General features: G+C 50.7%; 12 protein-coding genes across 12 annotated transcripts; 9 read left to right on the forward strand and 3 right to left on the reverse strand.

The window, feature by feature from the left end:
• Positions 1–567: 567 nt before the first annotated feature.
• Positions 568–1,874, forward strand: BC939DRAFT_504092 (uncharacterized protein; the record flags this gene model as incomplete). The annotated part of the gene is made up of 2 exons (XM_051560483.1): positions 568–823; positions 943–1,874. The coding sequence occupies 2 exons, from the start codon at positions 568–570 to the stop codon at positions 1,872–1,874; spliced, it is 1,188 nt and encodes a 395-aa protein (XP_051411263.1).
• Positions 1,875–2,630: 756 nt separating this feature from the next.
• On the forward strand, positions 2,631–4,073 carry BC939DRAFT_196745 (uncharacterized protein). The gene has a single exon (XM_051550577.1). The coding sequence runs from the start codon at positions 2,910–2,912 to the stop codon at positions 3,933–3,935; it is 1,026 nt and encodes a 341-aa protein (XP_051411264.1). The 5' UTR covers positions 2,631–2,909; the 3' UTR covers positions 3,936–4,073.
• On the forward strand, positions 4,074–4,892 carry BC939DRAFT_196727 (uncharacterized protein). Its single transcript, XM_051550576.1, has 2 exons — positions 4,074–4,726; positions 4,818–4,892. The coding sequence occupies exon 1, from the start codon at positions 4,212–4,214 to the stop codon at positions 4,614–4,616; it is 405 nt and encodes a 134-aa protein (XP_051411265.1). The 5' UTR covers positions 4,074–4,211; the 3' UTR covers positions 4,617–4,726; positions 4,818–4,892.
• A 2,868-nt stretch (positions 4,893–7,760) lies between these two features.
• Positions 7,761–8,310, reverse strand: BC939DRAFT_454615 (uncharacterized protein). The gene has a single exon (XM_051556085.1). The coding sequence runs from the start codon at positions 8,251–8,253 to the stop codon at positions 7,873–7,875; it is 381 nt and encodes a 126-aa protein (XP_051411266.1). The 5' UTR covers positions 8,254–8,310; the 3' UTR covers positions 7,761–7,872.
• Positions 8,274–10,504, forward strand: BC939DRAFT_454616 (major facilitator superfamily domain-containing protein). Its single transcript, XM_051556086.1, has 3 exons — positions 8,274–8,935; positions 9,048–9,939; positions 10,088–10,504. The coding sequence occupies exons 1-3, from the start codon at positions 8,470–8,472 to the stop codon at positions 10,317–10,319; spliced, it is 1,590 nt and encodes a 529-aa protein (XP_051411267.1). The 5' UTR covers positions 8,274–8,469; the 3' UTR covers positions 10,320–10,504.
• Positions 10,505–11,143: 639 nt separating this feature from the next.
• BC939DRAFT_529766 (uncharacterized protein) lies at positions 11,144–13,313 on the forward strand. Its single transcript, XM_051561532.1, has 2 exons — positions 11,144–12,260; positions 12,365–13,313. The coding sequence occupies exons 1-2, from the start codon at positions 11,409–11,411 to the stop codon at positions 13,151–13,153; spliced, it is 1,641 nt and encodes a 546-aa protein (XP_051411268.1). The 5' UTR covers positions 11,144–11,408; the 3' UTR covers positions 13,154–13,313.
• Positions 13,314–13,333: 20 nt separating this feature from the next.
• BC939DRAFT_454620 (60S ribosomal protein L3) lies at positions 13,334–15,183 on the reverse strand. The gene is made up of 2 exons (XM_051556087.1): positions 15,155–15,183; positions 13,334–14,579 (listed from the first exon to the last, which is right to left on the reverse strand). Exons 1-2 carry the CDS (start codon positions 15,155–15,157, stop codon positions 13,419–13,421), a joined length of 1,164 nt encoding a protein of 387 aa, XP_051411269.1. The 5' UTR covers positions 15,158–15,183; the 3' UTR covers positions 13,334–13,418.
• Positions 15,184–16,238: 1,055 nt separating this feature from the next.
• Positions 16,239–17,019, forward strand: BC939DRAFT_398283 (uncharacterized protein; the record flags this gene model as incomplete). The annotated part of the gene is made up of 2 exons (XM_051552414.1): positions 16,239–16,533; positions 16,685–17,019. 2 exons carry the CDS (start codon positions 16,239–16,241, stop codon positions 17,017–17,019), a joined length of 630 nt encoding a protein of 209 aa, XP_051411270.1.
• Positions 17,020–17,106: 87 nt separating this feature from the next.
• On the forward strand, positions 17,107–17,591 carry BC939DRAFT_454625 (uncharacterized protein; the record flags this gene model as incomplete). Its single annotated transcript, XM_051556088.1, has 1 exon — positions 17,107–17,591. Exon 1 carries the CDS (start codon positions 17,232–17,234, stop codon positions 17,586–17,588), a length of 357 nt encoding a protein of 118 aa, XP_051411271.1. The 5' UTR covers positions 17,107–17,231.
• A 453-nt stretch (positions 17,592–18,044) lies between these two features.
• BC939DRAFT_197055 (uncharacterized protein) lies at positions 18,045–19,020 on the forward strand. Its single transcript, XM_051550578.1, has one exon. The coding sequence runs from the start codon at positions 18,131–18,133 to the stop codon at positions 18,857–18,859; it is 729 nt and encodes a 242-aa protein (XP_051411272.1). The 5' UTR covers positions 18,045–18,130; the 3' UTR covers positions 18,860–19,020.
• Positions 19,021–19,181: 161 nt separating this feature from the next.
• On the forward strand, positions 19,182–21,472 carry BC939DRAFT_504099 (uncharacterized protein; the record flags this gene model as incomplete). Its single annotated transcript, XM_051560484.1, has 2 exons — positions 19,182–21,143; positions 21,236–21,472. 2 exons carry the CDS (start codon positions 19,182–19,184, stop codon positions 21,470–21,472), a joined length of 2,199 nt encoding a protein of 732 aa, XP_051411273.1.
• BC939DRAFT_197449 (uncharacterized protein) lies at positions 21,316–22,870 on the reverse strand. The gene is made up of 4 exons (XM_051550581.1): positions 22,765–22,870; positions 22,546–22,597; positions 21,914–21,992; positions 21,316–21,812 (listed from the first exon to the last, which is right to left on the reverse strand). The coding sequence occupies exons 1-4, from the start codon at positions 22,771–22,773 to the stop codon at positions 21,461–21,463; spliced, it is 492 nt and encodes a 163-aa protein (XP_051411274.1). The 5' UTR covers positions 22,774–22,870; the 3' UTR covers positions 21,316–21,460.
• Between the last annotated feature and the right edge of the window lie 87 nt (positions 22,871–22,957).

Below are 22,957 nucleotides of genomic sequence, written 5' to 3' on the forward strand. Positions count from 1 at the left end.
CATACAAGCCTCACCGTTGTCGTCTACAGTAATATGCTCCTCTATAAAACGCCAGTAAGACTGGCTGGCCATATTTGAAAACCGTACTGAACTTTATGGGCACGACGGAGAGTAGTGATGGGTATTGGAGACAAGGGCTAGATACTGGTCAAGGGGGCTAGTGTGAGACGAATTGAAAACATATGGATATGGAGCTAAGGTAAGGTGTGTGGGAACGATGGGATGAGGAACATGCGCCAAGGTAATATGGCCGTGGTTCAGTTTGGTTAGGCGAGGGCAAGGACCGCGACCCTTAATTTCTTGCCTTTTTTATTTTTACGACGTCCCTGTCAATAAGTCCATCTTTGAACCCAGACCCTCATTTGAGTGGCGAAGGAATTCGATTCCAACCCTCGTAAAATGAAAGGGTCTGGCTGCGAGACTAGGGCGCCCGCTATTTCTTTTAAGGGGTGAGCGCCCTCCCAAGACACGCGCACCGCGTTTCGGGGTTCCGCACCAACCCCACCATTCCCACCATCGCAGCTTGAACAAAAAAGCAATAAAACAAGACACCTCTTCTTAACAGCAATGGCCCTTTTCAGTTCGCAATGGGCCTCCGCCCTGGTCGAGCTACCCACGCTGACCTTCCATCACGCCCTGCTTCCCCTCAGCATCTTCTCTGCGCTCCATGGCATCCGCGTCTCCATGGCATACCGTCAGGCCCTGGAGCATGCTGCGGAGCAGTCCCTCAGGGACGGCACAGGAACCAGGCCTGCTCGTGTACCCTGGGGCCAAGCCCTGCTCTCCGTCCTCACAATGTCCCTTGGCGGCGGCTTCACTGCCAGTAAGTGCTTTTGCATCTTCGATGTGCTTCCTTCGCTGGCGCGTCGCGTATTTAACATGCATGCCGGTGCAGTTGCTAACAATACACCTTTTATTCGTGTTATCGGTCGCCTATACAAGGCATGTTACTTGGTATGCCTCCCTCATGGCTCGGCTCCAACATAACGGTCCCAACATACGCTCTGTCTTTCGTCTTGGTCCAGTACACGTTCCTGTACGATGTGCTAAAGGACATGGTCCCCCCCGCGATCCTTAATCCTATCCTCCTTATCGCTGACGGATCTCTGAGAGCACTGTCGATTGCCAAGCTGGGTGTGGACGGCTCTAGGATGCGCTTTGCAGCAGACAGCCACCAGGGTGGTGCAGGAGGCGTAAGCGAGCCCTGGTTTGCGATGCTGTTGCTGGGTATGATTGCTGGCTCGGGCGGCGGTATGTGGGCAGATCTGCTCAAGATGAAGACGCACCAATGGACGCTCTCTACCCCCACATTCGTTCACTCTGCCACATACGATATGAAGGCGGCTTTATTGAGCGCGCTTTTCTATGCCGCATCGACCTCTCCACAACTCCATGGATTACTGCGTGGAGGAGATGCAGAATATCCGCTTTTCAAGAGTGGGCTGCTTGAACCGCAGGATGCAAAGGCGATGACCATCCTGGTTATGTGCACGGTTTTGCTGGGCCAGAATGCGGATATAGCCTCCTACGGCTCAGTGCCTCTGAGCTGGATCAGTTCGCTTCAGTCCAAAGCAGCGGTCTCCAAGAAGAACGACGATGACGATGAATACGAGTCCATTGGGTTGGCCAGGGTAGGCCAGGACGATACAGCGCCCCATCGTCCTTTGAGAAGACGCGGGCGACCAGCAAAGGTGTTGGCAGAGACGGCGCTGACAGCGGAAGAGGATGGGGAAGATGAAGAGGAGGAGTCTGTAAAGAAGAGCAATCAGGGTAGGAAAAGGGCTAGCAGCAAGAAACCGGTAACACCAGATCCAGATACACATTCGACTCGTAATAGCACCCGTATTCGCAAGCCGACCCGTAAGGACCTTTGAACAGGGTGATTCATCGACATGTACTGATGCACTTCAATGCAGGAGAAATATATTTAACTTTGGTATCCCACATCTGCGAAGGATGATCTCCTGCTTTGGAATGGCGTGAGAGCGATGAGAGAAGTTAATAAAGGAGCAACAGGGAAATCCAGAGGACCAGGAACAAGGCCAGATGGACACGATGCGGTTCCTTTGGCGAGATATTTTTATATACAGACATATACAGCGAAGTGCGACAGTTGTATCAGCCATTGGATGGACATGGGGTGTGCCCAGTGATGAGGGAGAGGATCGTCTTACTGGTATCCATGGGCCCATGGCACAGAAACCTGTGGATGCGAAGGGGAGGGAAGGGATGGAACTTTGCATATATTGTGTAGGGATGTCCACGCAAATAAGACGCAAGCATAGGAATGTTATGGCGCACGAGGATTGGACCAGTAAAGGCAGATTTTAAAAATACACCCACTCTGGTCATGCCAGCCGCCAGTCATAGGACAGCTTGACCACCACGTAGAACTGTCATGTACGTGCTTGCAATTTGCCCTTCGCGATGACATATCGGTGTAACAGCAGGGCGGATATGCCGGAGGACTGGACAGGCGTCATCAACCAACCCTCAACCTCATCATCCCCATTCAAATCGATTCCACCCGTCCCGCCTTTTTTCTTCCTTCCTTCCTTTCTTTCCTTCCTTCTTTTCTTTCCTTGAACAACAACAACCACAGCCCCATCTCCAGTACCCGCACTTCTACTTTTAAACAGAGAGATAGTATCATAAAGAAAAAAGAAAAGCACACTACCTCTACTTTGCTCGCCTTAATTAATTACTTCGCCAGGAACCACATTCCTTACCCTCCGATCGCACTCAGTCCGCTGCCCGCCTGTCCCTCGGAAAGAGCAAGAAAAACGCGCGGCCTACTCTATCCAAACCCAGCAACGAGTTCCTCTCCCTTGGTCTGTCCATCGTTGATAAACCGTTGTTAGCAAACGAAGAATCCTTATTCTCTGCAAGTTTCCCCAGCTTACTGTCCCATGCCAGCATCTCGTCCTCAGCATACTGACCAACACGCGAAACGGACGACTGCAGCTCCCACACCATCCTGTACCAGCAAGAACAACAACAACATCCTCTCTGTCCCAAGCGACCAACGCCATCAGCACCACCAGCACCACGAGCAGCATCAGCAGGAACTCGATTCTGTTGTATCCAGTCCTCAGAGTAGTCCAACAAATCCACACCCCAGCCGTTTTATCGCGCCTCAGTCTTCTCTGACCCTTGCAAGCTTTCACAAAAGATCTCTGCCGGACACCGATCATGTTACTGATACCGACAGCAACACTCGAGACTACACCGGCAACACCGGTGCGTCTCCTGATCTGCATGCAATCAGTGTGCGGTCGGTTCCCACCTCAGCCTCCCCCTCGTCTTCAGCCTCAGGTCATTCGCACTCGAACCACAGGAATGTAGCAATCTCATGTGTCAAAGCTCAACCGCAACCGCGACACCCTTCTCAGGCTCATCATCAGACACAAAGCCAGGCTCTGCCTCAGAGCCGCGTGCAAAGTCCATCTCAAATGATTGCGCTGAATGAGGCTCGCGTGTTTGCCCAGCAGCTGCTTCAGCAGCAATTGCATCAGCAGCAGTATTACATTAGTCAACAAAATCAGCAACCTCAACATCCCAGTCAACAACAGGGGTCTCATCTCGACACCGCGCGCTACGCCAGTCTAACGCCGACTGGAGCGCGGTCGATTACTGGACCAATGATGAGTGCACGGGGCAGTACTGCGGCAAGTACTATCGGAGGCGGAGCCGCAAACCCAGTTCAAGGAGGAACACGAGGAAACGCAGATGAACCGATGGAGCAAACACTTCTTCTTGTCCGACCCGTGTGGGTGTTAGATCAGGATGCTGCAGCTTGCAGCATTTGCGCGAGAACCTTCAACGCCGTTCGACGTAAGGTAAAGAAGTGCATTCCTCCTTTTCCCAGAATGCGCCTTTTTTTTTGTCCCTGCATTCCGAACCATTGCCTGGCGCGCAAACACGGCATTGGCTAGTCCCTGATATGTTGGCGCGATTCCCAAAGGGCCTATTAGACCTTTTGTCTTGAGCGAGTATGGACACAGATCTATTCACTACGTGACGGCAAAGGGGAGAATAACATCACTTTGACACTTATGAGTCATGGGATTGATCATGGTTGGATAGGAGGCGGGAAGCAAAAGGAGAGAATATATCTGGCGTGATTGGATGATTGGAAGATAAAAAAAAAGATGGCAGCATAATTTACTCAGTGGTTTGTTGGGTCCTGGCTATTATGCACTCTCTGTTTGATGCCTGCGAATGCATGGAATGGATGCATGTGCCTGATATTCGCTAGATTGACCATGGGATGGGATGGTGTGAATTTGGATGATACGTGCTTTGTCATTACTATGGTCAAGCAGAGTTCAAATTCCGTCGAATTGTCTGCCAGTTATATCCAACAAAGGCGTTTCATATTAATTGAAGCCGTCCATTGGACAGCACGAACGCGTCAGGGCGATGTGCTCTTCATTCCCTTTTCTCGGTGGAATTCCATTTGGCGGGTCGCGATGTTGCCCCTTCAAAAGGACGTTGTCTGCTACATGTTCAAGTCCGCCCTACGTACATGTTATTCCATAGGATTCCTCACCTCTTTGATCCCTGTCAAACAGCCCTACTTATCGGTCGTTTCTTATATATCGTATCTTGAGTAGAACACATGTTTTCACCATGATTGTCCCAGTGTAATTAACCATCTTCTCTCTTTTGTGTCACCTTCTTATCTCGTGCAACCCAATTCCAAACAGCATCACTGCCGACAATGGTAAAGCAGCGCATAGCTGTCTTCTTGGTTAAAAAGAAAGTTTGCCTATCCGAAGGCACAGTCGACTAACATCTGCTGTCTTTGCATCTAGCGGACAGGTGTTGTGCCATGACTGCAGCTCTCGGAGCATCGCCCTGCCCCAGCTCGGCTACACTAAAGCTGTGCGGGTTTGCAACGACTGCTTCAATGTCGCCTACCTTGTTGCCTACTGTGTCTCTGATGATCTTGGGTCATCCACACAGGTACTTAACCAATCCCTACTGCCAAACATCGATTCAGTTGTCATGATCATCCTACTCATCTTATTCCTTATAAAATTTAGATCCATGGCGCTCGTGGCCTTTATGAACTCATCGAAACTAATGATGGTAACACACAAGTCAGCCGCTTGAACTGCAGCTATAATATGGCGCTTTTTTTTTTTTTTTTTTTTTTTTTTTTTTTGAACTGGACGTTTCTGACCTCGACTCTCTAAATTAATCACGGTTTTGGATAGAAAAAGTAATCGAAGCCGTATTGAGTCACGGTGGATTGGACGCCGCAATCTACCTGTGCAACATGGTTCACGGTTATGAACTGCACGCCCTCGCTACTTCTTCCTTGGCTGCCCTAGCAGAGCACAGTAAGTGAACAGCATCTCTTGAAGTAAACACTTCTATACAGCTTTTCGTCATCTTTTATTCTAATGTCTTCAGCTCCTCGACTAAATCATAGAGCACATTCAGAGCGTCATTGTCGCTAAGCGAGCCATGCCCAGACTCTTTCACCTGGTCTCTGCGTACGTTCAGCATGCCATTGCGCCTGCTCGACCCCCCTCTCCACCCATGGGTTTGATTCGAATGGCGTCAATGGTTTCAGTGCATACCAAGGGCGTAAGACGGATCGAGACCATTGCCGTAGTCCTCATGAATATTACCCATATTGTATCTCAAATGGTGCCTGACAGTAAGTTTTCATGCATCTGTGATGAGGTACGCTACTATCTCAAGATGTTGGTTGCTAACGTAAGGAAACATCCATACATAACACTATAGAGCTACTCGCGAAGCAGTTAGTCATGGAGGGCGCGATTGATACCCTGATGTGCCTTTGTGTATACTTCCCGACAGGCATCCGCACTCGCGCCATGGAGGAGGCTATCAGGACCATGTCTCAGGAAAACAATGCATCCGAGCGCAGCGGAGAAAAATCTACAACGAATTCGGCTAGCCAACCAAGAGGAAGTATTGACGAAAACCACCAATCCCAGCAAGGAAACCAAAGTTATTTAGGCGAAGGCCTTGAATCCAACGAAGGAATACTGCTTTCCATGGACGATGTGTTCCATGCGCGTTTGGAAAGTATGCAGGGTCTCGCAGCCAAATGTATCTCTATGATTACGGCGGATGTGTCGAATCAGGCTTTTATTGTGGATGAACCGGAGAGGATCAACCGGTTGGTACAGCTGTTATACTCAACCAATCTGGATGTGGTCAAATATGTCTCTAAGACGATGGCCTATTTGTCCCTAAGAAATGACCGATACAAGCCAGATATCGTCAAGGGGTCTGGTGCAGCTGCCTTGCTGTCAGTCATCCATACGGCTATCAGTGGAGACAATCATATCCTATCAAATCCCAATGGAATCAACACGTTGGCCGATGCGGTGTCGCATGCCTGCTGTGCGCTCGCCAACCTGGCCACGAACACGGAATCGCAGGAGATCTTGATGTCACATATGGATCTTCTCAGTGTAACTTGTGCTGTCGTCGGCATGTTCCCGCATCAACGCGAGGTTGAAAGGTATGCTTGATGACACAGTGAGTTGTGTTTCGGTAGAGGAGTTCGTCCCATGATGACTAAGAGGATGTACTTCTCTTTTCACTAGACATGTTGCTCGACTTGTCGCGAATCTGGCACTCTACGGTAAGCACGGCGGTTCTGCTGCCTCTTTGTCAAAGCAGAATGAAGGAGTAGAAGTTATTCCTAACGAGTCATTGTTTACTAAATCCCTTGCAGATCAAAACAAATTGGCGCTTCTCACAGCGTACAACTCGTCTTCTGAGAGCCGACCCACAGATAGTTCTTACCTTTCGCAACAGCACCGCTACTCTTCACCGCCTCCCCCAGTTCGTCGCGCCAGAAACAATGTTATTCCGACCCTCCTTTTCATTGGCGCACTCACCCTAGAACGAGAAGGCCCTCTTGCCACGGATCAAGAGATCACCGAGTCTTTTTTGATTCCAGAGCAGGACACGATCGATTTTATGAATGATGAGGGTAGCCAACCACTCGGACGTGCCAACCCAGGCTACCTGACGCCTACAGACTCGCCCTCAGAGAACGATATCCTGGGACAAGATCATCGTGCACTGAACCAAATGACTATTGCCAACGAAAGCAATTGCAGCGGCAACGCCGATGAGGGAGAGCAGGAGGATGAGGAACTCTCGGAATGGAGAACAGTTCCAGGCATGGAGGATGTCCAGCGCCATATCGTCCGGGCGATCGACAACCTGATGACCTCTGTTACCGACGACCCGTTATCGAACCAGAGCTTTAAGGTCTTTTCTCGGGTCTGGCCCACAATTGGGTTGGTCAAGACGATCCAAATGACAAACAAGGACGAGGATACTCAAAGACGAGCGATGCATGTTTTGAGCACGTTGATCCAACAGCAGGAGATCCATGCGGATGCGATAGCAGTACTGAAGCAGCAGCAGAGGTTTATGGAGGAGCCGGAGGAGCATCATCAACAGGAGCATGTACGAAATAAGAAAGCTGTTCATAACGAACAGGAACATCTCGAGCAGGAACGTCTCGAACAGGAGCGTCTCGAGCAGGAACGTCTCGAACAGAGGCGTCTTGAACAGGAACGTCTCGAGCGGGAACGTCTCGAACAGGAATGTCTCGAGCAGGAGCGACTTGAGAAAAAGCGCGCTAAGAAGGAGCGTTTTGAGAATGAGCAGCTGGAGAGAGTGCTTGTGGAGAGGAAGCGGGTAGAGAATGAGCGCCTTGAGCAGGAACGTCTTGAGCAGGAACGTCTTGAGCAGGAACGTCTTGAGCAGGAACGTCTTGAACAGGAGCGAACGGAAAAAGAACGCGTCGTGAGGGAACGTCTGGAGAGGGCACGCGCAGAAAGGGAGAGGGAGCGACTGGAGAAGGGACTACAGGAGAAGGAACACGTTAAGCAAGAGCAACTTGTGCAGATTCAATTGAAGCAGGAGAGGATTGAGCAAGATCGAGCCAAGCGTGCAGAGGACGTGCGAAGGGAAGGAGAGGAGAAGCACGCGGGAGAGGATTTGCAGCGCACGGGTAGACAGGTGTCGGAAGATGCTAGAACCCACCCGGTGTCTGAGGATATGGTCCAGGGTGCAGGCTCGAAGGGTGGCTCGAGCTCTGAGGACCAGACGACCAGCCAGGACGAGGCACCGAAGGCCAAGGAAAAGAATAAGGATAAGAAGAAGAAAAAGAAGGGATCGAAGTGAAGGGGTTCTGGAGCATGATTCCGACGAGCTGTAATTGCTCAGTCTTCGTTCATCCTTCATCCTGGGCACCTTGGGGCGCCTTTTTTTTTTTTTTATCACTATATTCAATAAACTGGACTATCAACTGTGAAGTATTCCAACGATAACCACAGGGGCTTCTTTTTCTTCTCTTCATCGTCTTCATCATCATTCCTCTTTTTCTTCATCCCCATCCCCACCATCCGCCTTCTTTTTCCTCTTTTCCAGGACGCAACCACTGCAGAGGACCCCTTTGCCATGCCCTCCTCTGACCCCTCCAGCTCAAGGAGACCGCTTCTCCTGGCGGCGTCCTTCATCTGCTCCTGCTTCAATATGTTAGTCTCAGGATCGCTCGACGTCTTTGCTCTTTACGCGCCCTCGTTCACGACCAGGCTAGGCTACTCTCAGACAGAGACCAGCGCCATTGCCATCATTGGCAACATAGGTCTCTATGGCGTGGGTCCCGTCAGTGGCCACATGGCTGATAAGCTAGGCCCACGTCCGACCTCGTTCATTGCAGGGTGTCTTCTCGCTCTCGGATATGGTCTCCTTTCAGCAGGATACGCCAACGGCCTCGACAGTGTCCACCACAACCAGCCCCCAACTCCGTTCCTGTTCATGGCTCTGTACCTCTTCCTGGCTGGAATGGGTAACAGCGCTAGCTACATGGCAGCGTTTACCTCCCTCGCAAAAAATTTCACACATGCCCGTGGTCTTGCTCTAAGTTCGTCTTTTTTCTGTCTCTTTAAACATGGCATCATACGCCCATGAGCAGCCTTCTAATTGACGTTCTTTCTCTTGGCTATCGTCCCATACATTCTCCTTGTGAACGTCAGGCATCCCGACCAGTTTCTTCGGTCTTTCTGCCGCAGCTCTGACGCTGATCGCACATTCTTTCTTTGTGATCAAGGTCCGCAGCCATCTCCACATTTTGGAGGACAAACAGGAACTGGATACGGCCAATTTTTTGCTCTTTCTCGGGTTGCTCGGTGGACTTGTCAATGCAATCGCCTTCGTCAGCATGCGGATCCTACCTGCACCAAACCCTAATACCGCAAGCAACGTCCTGGACGACCATACAATTGAACCATCGATCCTCCAGGGAGCAGCCGCAATGGTCAGGGATGAAAACGAGGAGACGCCATTATTGAGGGAAGGTTCGATCACGCCAACCATCGCCAACGCTTCGAGCGTGGACTCTCAGTATTCAACGGCACCTACTAGGCATCCTCATCACCATCCCCGCTCTATCAGCGGCAAGGCTTTCTTCTTGGATCGAGATGCACAGTTGTTCTTCCTAGTGATGGTCTGTCTGACCGGAACAGGCCTCATGATCATCAACTCAATCACGGCAATGGTGGACGCTGTAGCCGCCTCCGAAAACGCGGATCTACCAGCAACTTTTATAGGTCGTTTGGGCGATAAAAGTCCTATCTCTGCAATACACGCGGTTCATGTGGGACTGATCAGCTGCTCGAGCTATGTCAGTCGTATCCTTGCTGGATTTGGATCTGACGTTGCAATCCGCCGATATGGCACCCACAGAATTAACGTCGTACCTATAGCGGCCGCATGCATGGCTCTTGCTCAAGTCGTGGGTATGTTTGCATCGCTGCGGTGGCTCTACCTTTGCTCCCTTCTCACTGGACTCGGCTACGGAGGGTTCTTTGGCGTGGCCGGGATCATTGTGGCAGAGTTTTGGGGCGAAGGGACTTGTGGACAAAATTGGTGAGTTCTAAAGCAGGACGATGTCAGACTGAGAGTTGAATATATGGGCTCTTGCAGATGTACTGTCTAATGTTCTTTGCTCTTCTTGCTCTTTTTGCTCCCTCCCTTTGCTCTTTATTCCATGAACGTATCTGATGAATGGTTGCAGGGGTTGGCTTTCATGGGGATCTGCTCTTGGCGGCCTGCTGTTTAATCTCCTGTTTGGCCTCGTTATGGATGCAGCTAGGCCAGTGGTCGATGGAGAGCCTCAGGCTTGCAAGGGGCATCGCTGCTTCCGGTGGGCACTTGTGGCCTCATTTTTGGCCTGCGTCTTTAGCTGTGGGATCAGCATCATTATGTGCATCCGACAGAAGCGGGGAGGGGCATTGAGGATGACATGATAGAGATAATTGGGGAAGAGAGAAGAGGATCATCATTCTTAATTCATGAACTCTGTTCTTTGCGTACCCTTTACCCTTTACCGCTTTTTCGGTCTATAGATACATAGACCTGTGCATACAGTACATACATCAAGTAATAAAGTAATAAATGCGGTATGCTGGCTACACCATGTAGTAAACCGTAGAAACTGAGAGCCGAGAGCCAAGAGCGCAATTGCAATCATACTTGTTGTGCTCAGGAGAACATTCTCATTATTGTCGACATAGACCACTCACAGCTGCAAGAAGAAATGTATGTACAACCAACTACACAGTTGCAGCAATAGCGAGGTCGACGCAGTGTCACAGATCGGCTGCATTGGTTGCACTGATCGGGAGCAAACACTGCTGTGCTGGTGCGGTAGCTGTACTGTCATTTATTGTTGCGGCTGTTCCTGATGATGCCGTCATTGGGGGGCGAAGAGTCGACAAACGAAGAGGAGTGTGGTGAAGTCGTCTTTGTTCTTGGGGCAAGGAGATGAAGAAGCGTGCTATCTTCGGGTGGTTCTAACTGCTCATCGCCGGCTCTCAATTGCATCCCATCCATCCAATATCAATCGGTAAACATACTTTCCCCTCGTCCTCTCCCCCCATCCCCCATTACAATCCCAGTAAAAAAAGAACAGCAATAAATAATGAGCGCAGACATGCTGCAGTATCGTCGTACACGGCCGTAATATCGTATGTAATCGGCTCAGGTTTTTTTATCGACCGCGATGGAAAGAAAACGTGGGTGGATAAATGTAAGCAAGAATATGTTTATATATGCGGCTCTTGATCTCATTCATCCTTCATTCTCGTCCTCATTCTCGTTCCCGGTCTCGGTCTCGTTCTCATTCTTATTCTCCTCTCTCCTTCGCCTTCACGATCACAATCACAATCAATCTGATCAGTCTCTTGTTTATTTCAGGTCCTCTGCAGCAAACATTCTATTCCACGGAACATAACCCAAATAGAACACTCACTCTTCCGCGTGGTGTGCACAATAACCCTTCATTCCCCTCTACCTTCCTCCCTTCTCCTTTTCTTTCACCTACCTCGCCTCCAAGGATGGCAGCGAACCAGCGCTCCCGAGCACTCATGTCTGTCTCCACCCTGGACTCGTTCGATGATCTCCCGGACCTGAAGCCGCTGCCGCAGTCGCACGCTCCTCTCGCGTGTGAAGACCCCTCTAAAGCCGTCCCCTTTGATATGTCCATTCTCACGATCTCGCATAGAAAGGACGTCAACACGATCAAAGCTCTCATTGTAGGCGGCGGCATTGCTGGTCTCTCCCTCGCAATCATGATGGATATGGCCGGTATGGAGTACGAGATTTTGGAGCGATGCACGGGCGACGAGCCTGAGTTCGGTGCAGCCCTCACCCTGGGCCCACCAGTCCTACGGCTGCTCGAGCAAATGGGCTTGCTCGAACAAGTGGAGCAGGCGTCCTCCCCAGTGACGGGAATAACGGTCGTCGACAGTGAAGGTCGGAAAATGGGTCGCCTCGAGAGTTTCACAAAGGAACGATACGGATATCCCTTCACGAGCATGACACGTCCAGCCCTCCATAAGATCCTGCTCGACAGAGTTCCCAAAGGCAACCTTCACCGGGGAAAGACCGTTGTGGAGACGCTCCAGAACCCCAATGGCGTCACGTGCAAGTGCTCAGATGGATCAACGTACTATGGTGACATTATCGTGGGCGCAGATGGAGCACAAAGCCTGACTCGCGAGCGGCTGTATGCACAGCTCATAGAACAAGGGAAATTGCCAGAAGCAGACATGGAGCCTTCGGTATATGAGCACGTAAGCGCCATTGGCGTGTCTGATAAGTTGGACGAGAAGCACTATCCGTCGCTCTCTGACAAGGAGTCCGAGTTCCGGGTGGTCTACACCAAGGAAAAGGAAAAGTCTTGCTCAGTATGTGTTGTGAAGCAAGTGCTATTATTAACGGCAGTGTAAAATGTTTTCTGAGGCATGAACAGCGTATGCTGACGTTTTTATTCATCATCTGTCCTTCGTAGTTCTGGTACCTGCCTGTTCCTGGCAACCGCGTCGCCTGGGGCCTGAATGCGCAACTGCCAACGCCCAAGTACAAGTTTCAATGTCAGTCACCTTCCGCAACTGCCTCAACAGCCGCATTGACGCGCCCTCAAGTATCCTCAGTCTCGTCTTCCTCCTCATCCTCATCCTTGTCGCAACAAAAGATCTATGACGACTGGATGACGAGCGCACCCGATCTCGAAGATGAGTTCCGATACGTCCTAGACGCACGCTGTGCTGTTGGCACCGGCACTGTGCGCGACTTTTTGAGCCATACACCACGCGAGAAGATCGCCCGTGTTGACTTGGTGGAACGACTCTACAAGACTTGGTACCATGGGCGCATTGTGCTCCTGGGCGATGCCTGCCATCCGCATCTGGTCGTCGGCGGACAGGGTTCGATTCAATGTCTACTGGATGCAGTATGCCTGGTCAATCTGTTGTACGATATGGAATACAACTCACCCCACGAGATCACCAAGGCCTTCAAGAAGTATCACACAAAACGAAGCGTGATCGCAAAGACCTCGATCGATGACACAAGCGCTATGGACAAGGTCTTTCATAGCCAAGGTCTTCTGGCAAGTATGATGCGCAAGCTCCTATTCAACTCCACCTGGAGCTTCAGCATCGCAAACGACAAGTTCAACAACAACCGACCACAGCTATCCTTCCTTCCCTTTGTCGAAGACCGGGCCACGAGCAAAGCCAACAAGCAAAAGGTCTCTGAGCGTCTCACGCGCAACCTTCAAGCGTACCCTCCTCTTTAATCCGTCCCTTCCTCTCTACTCAGCTTCTATGCTCTATATACGCAATACCCTGTACATGTACTTTTAGCCTTTAACTTTTCAATACAAACTACGCGCTCTACAAGACTATTACATAATTCTGCCCTGCCACAGACAGGCACAAAAGTAAAAAAAAAAAAAAACCAACGATGACAATATTAATTGTGGATGCGCGACAAAATAACTTTATTGAAATCATCTCACGCGGACCTTGCAATGCTCATTAGAGACCCAAAAAAGTAGATATTTAAAGATCCTTCTTCAAGGTGCCCTGGAACTGCTGGCGCTCCTCGCGGGTCTGGAAGCGACCGTGACCGAACTTGGAGGAGGTATCGATAAACTTGAGCTGGACGTTCTCCAAGGCAGAGCGTCTGGTGTGGACCAACAGAGACTTGCGGAGAGTGACAACACGCTTCTTGGTACCAGCGCAGCATCCCTTGATCATGACATAGTCCTCGTTGACGATACCGTAGTGGGGGAAGCCACCAAGGGGGGTGATGGCCTTTTCAGTCAAGTCATATTCGGTCTTGGCGTTTGACTTGTCCTCGCCCTTGCCGATGCGGTAGATCTTCTTGTTGACCTCAGTACGGTGATGGTAACCGTTCTGACCGGCACGGGGAACCGAGTACATGACGCGGGAAGGATGCCAGGCTCCAATACAAGCAACCTTGCGGAGACCCTTGTGGGTCTTGCGAGGAAGCTTCTTGGTGCCCCAACGGTGGGTGACACCCTCGAAACCGTGACCCTTGGTAACGGCAATGACATCGATCATCTCATCCTGCTCCAAAACCGAGTTGATATCAACAGTCTTCTCAAAGTGCTCATAGGCAAAGTTGACCTTGTCGGCAACGGAACCACCGTTCAGCTGAACCTCCATGACGTGAGCCTTCTTCTGACCAATCTTGACCTTGCGAACCTGGGTGTGGACGATGACACGGACGACGGCGCAGTACTTCTTGATACGCTCGAGCTCGCGGAGGACGGGCTTGGCGCCGTTGGCGTGCTGCTTGGCGTACTTGGTGAAAGCCTTCTTCTTGGAGCGGTACCAGTTCTTGTAGAAGCGGCGCTTGAGCTCCTCAGACAAGTGCTCGGCCCAGACAGTGGTCAAGGAGCGGAGACCGCGAGGAGTCTCGACGTAACCGACAACACCGACAACGACCATGGGAGGGGTCTCGATGATGGTGACGGCCTCGACAATCTCCTTCTTGTGCATCTTGGAACCGGGACGGTCCAAGTCGCGGACGACGTGGGTCATACCAGCCTTGTAGCCCATGAAGGCGGTCAAGTGGACGGGCTTGGAGGCATCATCCTTGGGGAAGGACTTAGCCTTTCCGCGATGGCGGGCAGCACGCTTGCGGGGCAAGAACCCAAGGGATCCGTGACGAGGTCTCTCAAACTTACGGTGAGACTATTGACGATAGTCAAGGAATACAGGGAAAGAATGGTCAGCATGCAGTTGGAGCTCGCTCGTCGATGTTGTGAGATCCGTCAAAGTATGTTTCCTGTCCTTTTGCAATTCTAAAGCATCCTGACGTGAATAGCCGCTCCAATAGCCTGTATATCTCTATCCTGATCTGATGCTGACAAAAGCTGGATGATTCAACTGTGTACTCCCCCTGCTATGAACGAGAGCTGATTTGCCTCTGTCGTGCTCCTGTTGACTCTTTCATGGTCATGCTGAGAATGGAGCTTAAGCGTTCTTTAGCGAATATAGTCTCCCCGATGTCGCTCCATGAGTCCTGGCGTCGGAATCGGATCCTGAGTTTGGGCATGTACGAGTGGTGGACACTGTTGAGCAGGTGCGGCAGCGAGACCGATTATCGATGCAATTGCGAGACGCAGGATGCGTGGCACAGCGATGGACTGGCAATTGAGTGTCATTGAATGAATAGACATGTGTATGCGATTGTTGGATGGATGCACGGATGGATCGATGGACGACAGTGTTGGATTCAACTCGGTCAATCTGCCAGTAATATGTACCATTGTAGTCGAGAATGATTAGAGAAGGAACAAACGATCCTCCTTCGCCTGAGTCTGATATGCAAAAAAAAAAAATTGTCCAGAGCAGGTGACCCTTAAGCTACCAAACCTTACATGTCGTTCAGTGCTGTGCCAAAAAATTAAGTCACTGTAACTGTGGGCCTCCCGGTTCCCTGGCCCAGGAACCCAACCTGAGTGCATCACCACCATCAAGCTCTGTCCCATTTAGTTCAGAAGGCGCGATGGCGAGGCTTGCTCGCACTAAACCACCAAGTTGCCACTGGTGGAAGGTTAGGAAATTCCATCCGAGGGCGCATTTGCAACTTCACGGAGAGTACGATTTATATGAAAATTGTTATATTTATAGCATTGGTACATGTGCCCGTCTGTGAAGAACAGCTCGTCGTTTACCGGGGATTCATCAAAACGAAGTTTAGAAACAGAAGAAACATGCAAAAGGATCAGCGCTCTCAAGATTCACACGAGCACCCTCTTGCTCATAATGGAAAGCGTAGAAGCGGACCTGTCCCCGGGCCCTTGGATGTTCTTTAACAATCAGGGTCGTGGAAAATATCCCGGGCCAGCTAGTTTCATCGTTTATTAGGAGACCTTGCCCTACTCCTGCTTTTCATCTCTGACGACAGGGACTTGTAGTGCTAATAGCTGGATTTGCGAAAGGCGTTATCTAGTGGTTCTAGCGCTGGGTCGTGCTATTCTTAGGCGAGAACCGCCTACAGCGCTATATACAGGGTGGGTCCCCTGCTGTTGTTGCTGGGTACTTTAGCTGTCCTTTGGCCTTTATTAAACGCTTTGAAGGTTCATATCACACTCTTCTCTATTGCCTAGCTCTTTCTCCCTCTCACCTTCGCCTTCACCTCCGTTACCACCTGCATCTTGAGATTAGACCAACCTCCTACTAGGACATCATATAACCCACAACGACCCTCTCTCTTGCTTTCCTTTGCTTCCTTCTCATCTCATCCCTTTATTCCCTGCTGTGCCAATTCGTCTAGTTTTTTCACGTCTGTAAACACAGGAAGACACTGCACTACTTGCCTCAATCATGAAGGCAATTTTCTCCACAATGGCGTTTGCCATCTTTGCCGCAACAGTGACCGCGCAGGGCCAGTTCAACATTGCAGCATTCCCTGCTGTCAACGAGGTTCCACCTGTCAACTCTACCGAAGTCAAAGAGTGGCTCAAAGGACTCTCGTTCGCAGATGTCCCTGCTCTGCCTGTTCACACCGGCAATCCCCCAACATGCCCGCCCCTGGCAGCTATCCCAGCTAATCAATGCTGGTGGACGTGTCAGAGTTGTCCAGCGGATGATATCGAAACTTGCCCCACGCCCGGTACCTGGGGCCTCACATTCGACGATGGTAAGGAGCCGCATGCATGCTACCTATTCTCCACCGCCCCCTCGGACTTTTTGTCACTCTACTCTGATGTCTGGACTCGGTCGATATGAAATGAACTACCGACGTAGTTGCTAATTCGCCTTTATGCTTTCCTCCTTTTCTTTTTAACAAGGTCCTACCCCAAATACTGTGGGCCTATTGCAAACATTGAAGACGAATAACGTTAAGGCAACGTTCTTTGTCATGGGAAGCAACGTTGTCCGGAACCCAGAAGTGATGAAGCAGGAGGTAGCGGATGGTCACCACATTGCATCCCATACCTGGTCTCACCACCCTCTCACCACCCTCAGCAATGAGCAGATCGTTGCCGAGCTCAAATGGACTGAGAAGGCCGTCATGGACACTACAGGGCTGCGCATGAAGTACATGCGTCCACCCTACGGCGACATTGATAATCGCGTGCGAGCTGTCGTCAAGAAGTTGGGCTACATTATCGTAGATTGGTAAGAAAAGCGCTATCATCGTCTGAGCTGCAACTATCATCCTGTTGTATACATCGCGCCAAGAGCTCTATTTTTCTTTACTCATTGATGTCCTGTATATATGTGTATATGTGTATCGGTGGGTAACTGTGTAGGACGAGCGATACCTATGATTCAAAGGACTTCTCTCTGAACGCCAATCCCACCGAAGCGGCCCTTTCAGCTGCTGTCACGACCATGACCGATACCCTGATGGCCTATGGTGCCAATCCAGGAGCCAAGGGCATTATCACGCTCGAGCATGATCTGTATCCAGTTACGGTCGAGTTTGCGAAGCGTCTAATCCCTGTTGGTGCGCATGCCAAGCTGAAGGTCACGTCCGTGGCCGAGTGCCTCAACGATGCCAGCCCATACCAAAATAGTGCCTCGCTCCCTCCAACAACCGGCAAGCCCGATGTACCCAGCGGGAGCAACAAGATTGATGAGTCGCAGACTGGCCCTAAAGTAACCTCCAACGCAGCCTCTAGTGTCGTGGTGGGCAGCGCAACTCTTCTGGCTGTAGTAGCGTTTATTGGCGCTGTGTTTGTTGCCTAAGAGTTTTTTTTTTTTTTTTTTTTTTTTTCTTTTCTCAGGTCTTCAGATTGACATGCGTTAAAATATACACTGCATTTTGGCATTTCTAACTCAATTCGCAAAAAAATTTCTTATGTGTCGCTGTGTTTGCAGTTATGGAGGTTCGCACAAAATCCATGTAAAAATACTTATAAAAGTTCCAAGAGTGCTGTGCACGCCTGTACAATTACTTTAATGTGCGATCATTCCTGGTTTTTCAAGGTCATGGCGAGCGGTATCTATGGTGAGCGGTATCTATGGTGACGACTTTCCTTTCCGGTTGCGTATGAGTTACTATAGAAGCAGAGTGAGTCGAGATAAGTAAAGATGAGTGCAAAAGACAACGCTGGCTCTTTTGCGAAGAAGAGTGGCGCTCCTAAAAACCTTATTTTTACATGGTGCTGCGGACACCATGCAAGAAAAAGTATAAAGAGCAAGAGGAATAGCAGTTTGATCAGGATCTATCTCAACCTTAACATCTTCATCCTCTCTTTCTACTCTTCTCACTAGCCGAACACTGCAGCATGACAAACAAAGTCATATCGTCCGTGACAACCCAGGCGGGCAGTACATACCGCAATGACAAGGATGTGGTCAACGAACAACAGACTGGTTCAAGTCCGATTCGGTGCATGGGGCCCTACCAGGTCTCAGGATCGATCTGGCTGACTCAAGTTTGGCGCTCGGATGCACTGGAGCTGTACCGGGTTCTGAACATCGACAAGAGCATCTACGAGGGGCTGTATTCCAGCAACATGACCTTTCCCTACCCCAAGGCTGGCGCTGTCTCGTTTACAGAGCGACATGAGAGACGGCGAATGGAGAAGGGTGTTGCCACCAGCTGGGCTATTCGCACCTCCATCGATGGCCCTATAATCGGATTGATTGCACTAGATCCATTCGACCACGGAGACGACATCGGACCCTGCTTTGCTTCAAATTGTACAGACATTGGAAGAAGCAGGGCCCTGAACTGTGGTGGCCTCGGGTACTGGGTCTCGTCGGAGCATACAGGCAAGGGCGTGATGAAACAGGTGCTGGTGTATGCGCTCGAGCGTATCGCATACGACGAACTTGGATACGAGCGGGTGCATGGCGAGGCCTGGGTTGAGAACGTGGGCAGCCGGCGGGTGATGGAGCACGCGGGGATGGAGCGGACAGTCGGGGTGCCGTGTTTCGTGCCAAAGTTCAATGCAACGAAGGACACCGCGCACTACATTGTGGATCTGCCACGCGAGCGGAGAGAGACCTGATAGAGGGGAATGACAGTGGGGTTTCTATAGACAAATCAAAGTTTGCTTGTTGCATGCAATTGACCAATCAGAGAAAGGCATTGACATATGCCAGACCCGTCCATTTGGATTTCTTCGTTGACTCAAATGCTTCCATGATTCCACATCACCCCGGCACACGCATCCACCCGCCTGTCCTCCTCTTCTTTCTCTTCCCCCCGTCTTGCTCTTCCTTTGTCTTCTCCTGGTTTTTCTTCGCCTCCATCGTCCTCGTTGATATTCGCCTGTCGCTTCCTGTCTCACATCTCCCCATACCTTCCTCATACCTCTATCATTGTGACCGATGTCGAAAACTGCTCTAGTTGCCCATACTCCGCTCAAAGCATGTTCCCGACTGGCGCCCGAGGTTATTCTTCACATCCTCTCCTTCCTCGGAGGCCATGACCAGCCCTCACGGCTCTGGCCCATCCTCACCCTCTGCAAGCAGTGGGCCCGTCTTGCCCTCGAGCTGATATACGACCAGCCCGTCGTCTCCCTCAAGAACCTTGATGCATTCGTTAAAACTCTCGGCCTCCAGGACCGACTCCAAGACGGTCGGTCCCTCTTCTGGGATTCTGCTACCTGTTTGAACACCAAGGACAATTCCTCAGAAGATCAGCCGAAAAGCCTCGGCATCGACTACCGTGCTATGATCAAGAAGCCCTGTCGCATCGTTGGCGCATCGGCCCCCGTCAAGCAAGATCTGATCCATCTTTGGGATCTGCAGGCGTTGCTTTGGACTGCACCCGCATTTGCACCAATGAGTGCTCCTTTAGCATTATCCTTGTCGTCGCCAGTGTCAAACCCAGTTCGAGCACCAGGACCAGGACCAGGATCAGGACCTGCACCAGGAGAAGCATCCTCTTCATCATCACCACCTTCAGCAGAGCAACCACATACCATTGCATCATCATCATCGTCATCATCTCATCCCTCGCTTGAGTCTCTTGGGCCAGCATCACAGCTGCATAGAGCCCCTTCGCCTCCCTCCTCGACAAAGGCCGTGATGATCCGCCGAAAGAAAAAAACGTTACCCCCCCTGGGGCCTGTGGTCCTGCTTCTGGATGTGTCCCAGGTGTTTTCGGATACGATGTACTATATCCTGCGCGAGGTTCCAGGGATGAGACTGCGTCAACTGCATTACAAATGGCTATTGAATGTCTCACTGCTGGACCTACTTGAGATGAACCTCTCTGCTCTTCGGGAGCTCGTCTTTGCACGGCCACCGACCCGACAGAACGAGTTCCTGGCCATCGCTCAGTTTCTCAAACGAGCTCAAAATCTCGATACCCTCAGACTGGACCATTGTCGGGCTGCAGGAAACACTGTCCTCACACAGCTTGCTCAGAGTTGCGGACGGTCTCTCAGGACGCTGGAAATTCGCCAACACATCATGATCAGACCCATGGGCGATCACACTCTATTCCCTGTCGATGGTCCCGAGGATTTTATTCAACATACAGAGCAGGAGCAAATTCAAGAGCACCTGGACCCAGATCTACAGTCGGCGACTAGGACATTGTCGCCAGGGCAAATGTGCTCACGTTGCGGTGCAGAAGAGCAGGAGGATGGCAGGGACGCGATTGAGAGCGCTGTCGATCAGCTTGGTATATCAGGTGACCCTACCGCAGCATCGGGTGTAGAGACGACTCCCGATCTACCACAGGATAATGTGCTTCCGGAGATGGATCTTGAATCGAGAATGGACCATGCATTGAAGGAGTTTGGTCAACGTGGCGTTCACCTAACACACCTTCGACTGCAGCATGTCACCTGGCTGACTGACGAGTGTCTATCAGAATTTCAACCAAATCTGGCTGTGAACCGTTCTGGATGCCCCTCGCAGATGAGACCTGGGCTGCAGGAGATTGAGCTCCTGGACTCTTACTATGGATCGCAGGTGACGATCGAGGGAGTTTTGGATTTGTGTGGACCGAATCTTGAGGTCCTTGTTGTAGACAGAAAGTCGTGCTGGCGAGTAAGAGCCAGTCCAAAGAAGCGGTCGGTCTCGCCTGAACTATGTGCGAGCTGCGCTCGTCAGGGGAGGGCGCAGCAGACTAGAATTGATAGGATGTCGACGGGCGATCGACTGTTGTCAGGTCTGAAGCAGAAGGGAGATGCGCAGGGCAGGGGGAGGATAGGTCGACTGGAAACGCTGGTGTTAATCGAGCACTGGGTCAGTGTGGATGAGCTGCGTAAGGCTATGGCACATTGGCGGTTGACACTCAGGACTGTGAATGCCCGTGTCTTTAAATGCTCGATCAAGGTAAGTAAAACTTGCATAAGCAGATAGGCGAGAGAATTAATTCGTAATGCATGGGGCTAATGCTTGTCTGTAATAATACTTTGCCTTGGCAGGAGCTGACACGGGCAATTGTGGCCCCTGAGTCCGAGGAAACTTGTAGTGCGGAGGCAGCTCTCGAGAACGTGGTCCTGGCTCTGCCCTGGTTGGATGTTGATAGCCTAGACTCAGAGGCGGTTGGACTGGCCAGCACGGTGTTTGAGCGATGCAGGAATGTCCGCTGTGTGGAGATCAATAAGCGCAGCTGGCGAAGAGACGACCACCGGCTTCTGAGTGTTCAATCATGGCACTGACATTGACTTGATATCGACTTTGATATACTGATACTGGCACTGACACTGACATCGACAGTAATCGCAACAGCACTCCATTATAGATAAACCCCAAATAAAATGCGGATAGTTATCGAATGTTTGAAGCATGGCAACTTTGCCAATGGGTGTCGGATCTGTATTGAGAGTAGTGTAAGACGAGGCTCTATCGGATACATTGAGAAGCCGGAAACAATTGGAGTAACTTTTTTTTTTTTTTTGTTCCTTAACCAACACGGGCGGCACCCCTGAATCAGAGAACACGCACGTCGTCGTCGTCCTTGTCTTTGCCCGTGAGCTTTGCAGAGATGAGAAGCTCCACCTGTGTCGAGTAGAAGAGAAGATATAGCGTTAGAAAGCGATGCAGTAAAGTGGCCTAATGTCATGTTTGCACTATCATGGTCAATGGATACGGACACTTACCCCGGATTCGAGTAGCATCGAGAACCTTGAATATGCTGGGACATACTTGGAGTATTGTCCAACTTGCGCTTGAAAACACCTGGCGACAATCCGGGACCCTCAAACAGTGATTAAGAATTAATAGTCGAGCGAGAAAAATGTTCATCTCATGTTTTCAGTAGGTGGGATAATCGTCTTTTGTTTAAACACTTCATTGGTATAGACATGAGCAGGAGGGAAAAGTGAGGTGAAAGGGTCGGCAAAGGGTCCACAGTAGTCTCCCCGCCCAAGAGATACCGCAGTCCAGGATGGCTCTCCTACTCTTCACCAACGGGTGAAAGAGCTTGGTCAAGCAACACCCTGTGCACTTACCTTGTGCATGCCCGGAACAACCAGGCGGCATACACTGATGGCTGGCTTGCCAAACAGCAAGCTGACGCACCCGGAACAACCAGGCGGTGCGTTTGGAGAGCCGGACCCGAGTGGAGTCCAGGCACACCCGGAACAACCAGGCGGTGCACCTTGGATAACCAGCTCTGAGCGGGTCCTGCATCCATGCAGCCATGGCCCACGGATCTCAAAAAATATATATATATAGAGCAACATTACAACAAAAATTGCGGCATTGGTAGCTATATCACACTGAACATTACCTGACGTGATGGATGAGATGGATCTGAGATTCCAGGACAATGGACGCGAAGACTAGGGTGTACATAATACGCCACCGAAAATCGCAAGTTTAAAATTCGCATGTGATGACCATGAATGATTTCTGACATGCTAACAATCAGAACCGTCTGCTATAATGAACATTCTACCATCCAGTCTTCGACCGACAATGCAGAGCGAAACACCCAAGGATTACCAACCTTCTGCATACATAAAGCTCCTCGAGATAAAGAATGTGAACAATTGGCATCTCCCGACGAGGTACTTTGCTGAAACAGAACCTGGCCAGTGGCTTCCAGAGCTCTTTTACGCCGCAGGATACACCGACATCGGTGCCTTCTTAGTCAGTCTCGCGATCTTGGGCAAGAAACGGAACCTCAGCTTAAGGTAAGC

Source organism: Gamsiella multidivaricata (genome assembly GCF_025024155.1).
Source record: "Gamsiella multidivaricata strain RSA 2152 chromosome Unknown BC939scaffold_41, whole genome shotgun sequence".
NCBI lineage: Eukaryota > Fungi > Mortierellomycota > Mortierellomycetes > Mortierellales > Mortierellaceae > Gamsiella > Gamsiella multidivaricata.

Excerpts from the sequence above, each read along its gene's own strand:
- BC939DRAFT_196745 (XM_051550577.1), top strand. The coding sequence starts at position 2,910 with ATGCCAGCATCTCGTCCTCAGCATACTGACCAACACGCGAAACGGACG.
- BC939DRAFT_196727 (XM_051550576.1), top strand. The coding sequence starts at position 4,212 with ATGCCTGCGAATGCATGGAATGGATGCATGTGCCTGATATTCGCTAGA.
- BC939DRAFT_454615 (XM_051556085.1), bottom strand. The coding sequence starts at position 8,253 with ATGAAGGATGAACGAAGACTGAGCAATTACAGCTCGTCGGAATCATGC.
- BC939DRAFT_454616 (XM_051556086.1), top strand. The coding sequence starts at position 8,470 with ATGCCCTCCTCTGACCCCTCCAGCTCAAGGAGACCGCTTCTCCTGGCG. Across the intron at positions 8,936-9,047 it reads TGCCCGTGGTCTTGCTCTAA|GCATCCCGACCAGTTTCTTC; the intron begins GTTCGTCTTTTT and ends TGTGAACGTCAG. Across the intron at positions 9,940-10,087 it reads GGGACTTGTGGACAAAATTG|GGGTTGGCTTTCATGGGGAT; the intron begins GTGAGTTCTAAA and ends GAATGGTTGCAG.
- BC939DRAFT_529766 (XM_051561532.1), top strand. The coding sequence starts at position 11,409 with ATGGCAGCGAACCAGCGCTCCCGAGCACTCATGTCTGTCTCCACCCTG. Across the intron at positions 12,261-12,364 it reads AAAAGGAAAAGTCTTGCTCA|TTCTGGTACCTGCCTGTTCC; the intron begins GTATGTGTTGTG and ends TGTCCTTCGTAG.
- BC939DRAFT_197055 (XM_051550578.1), top strand. The coding sequence starts at position 18,131 with ATGACAAACAAAGTCATATCGTCCGTGACAACCCAGGCGGGCAGTACA.
- BC939DRAFT_197449 (XM_051550581.1), bottom strand. Across the intron at positions 21,993-22,545 it reads CATCTCATCCATCACGTCAG|GTGTTTTCAAGCGCAAGTTG; the intron begins GTAATGTTCAGT and ends GATTGTCGCCAG. Across the intron at positions 21,813-21,913 it reads CGATGCTACTCGAATCCGGG|GTGGAGCTTCTCATCTCTGC; the intron begins GTAAGTGTCCGT and ends TACTCGACACAG.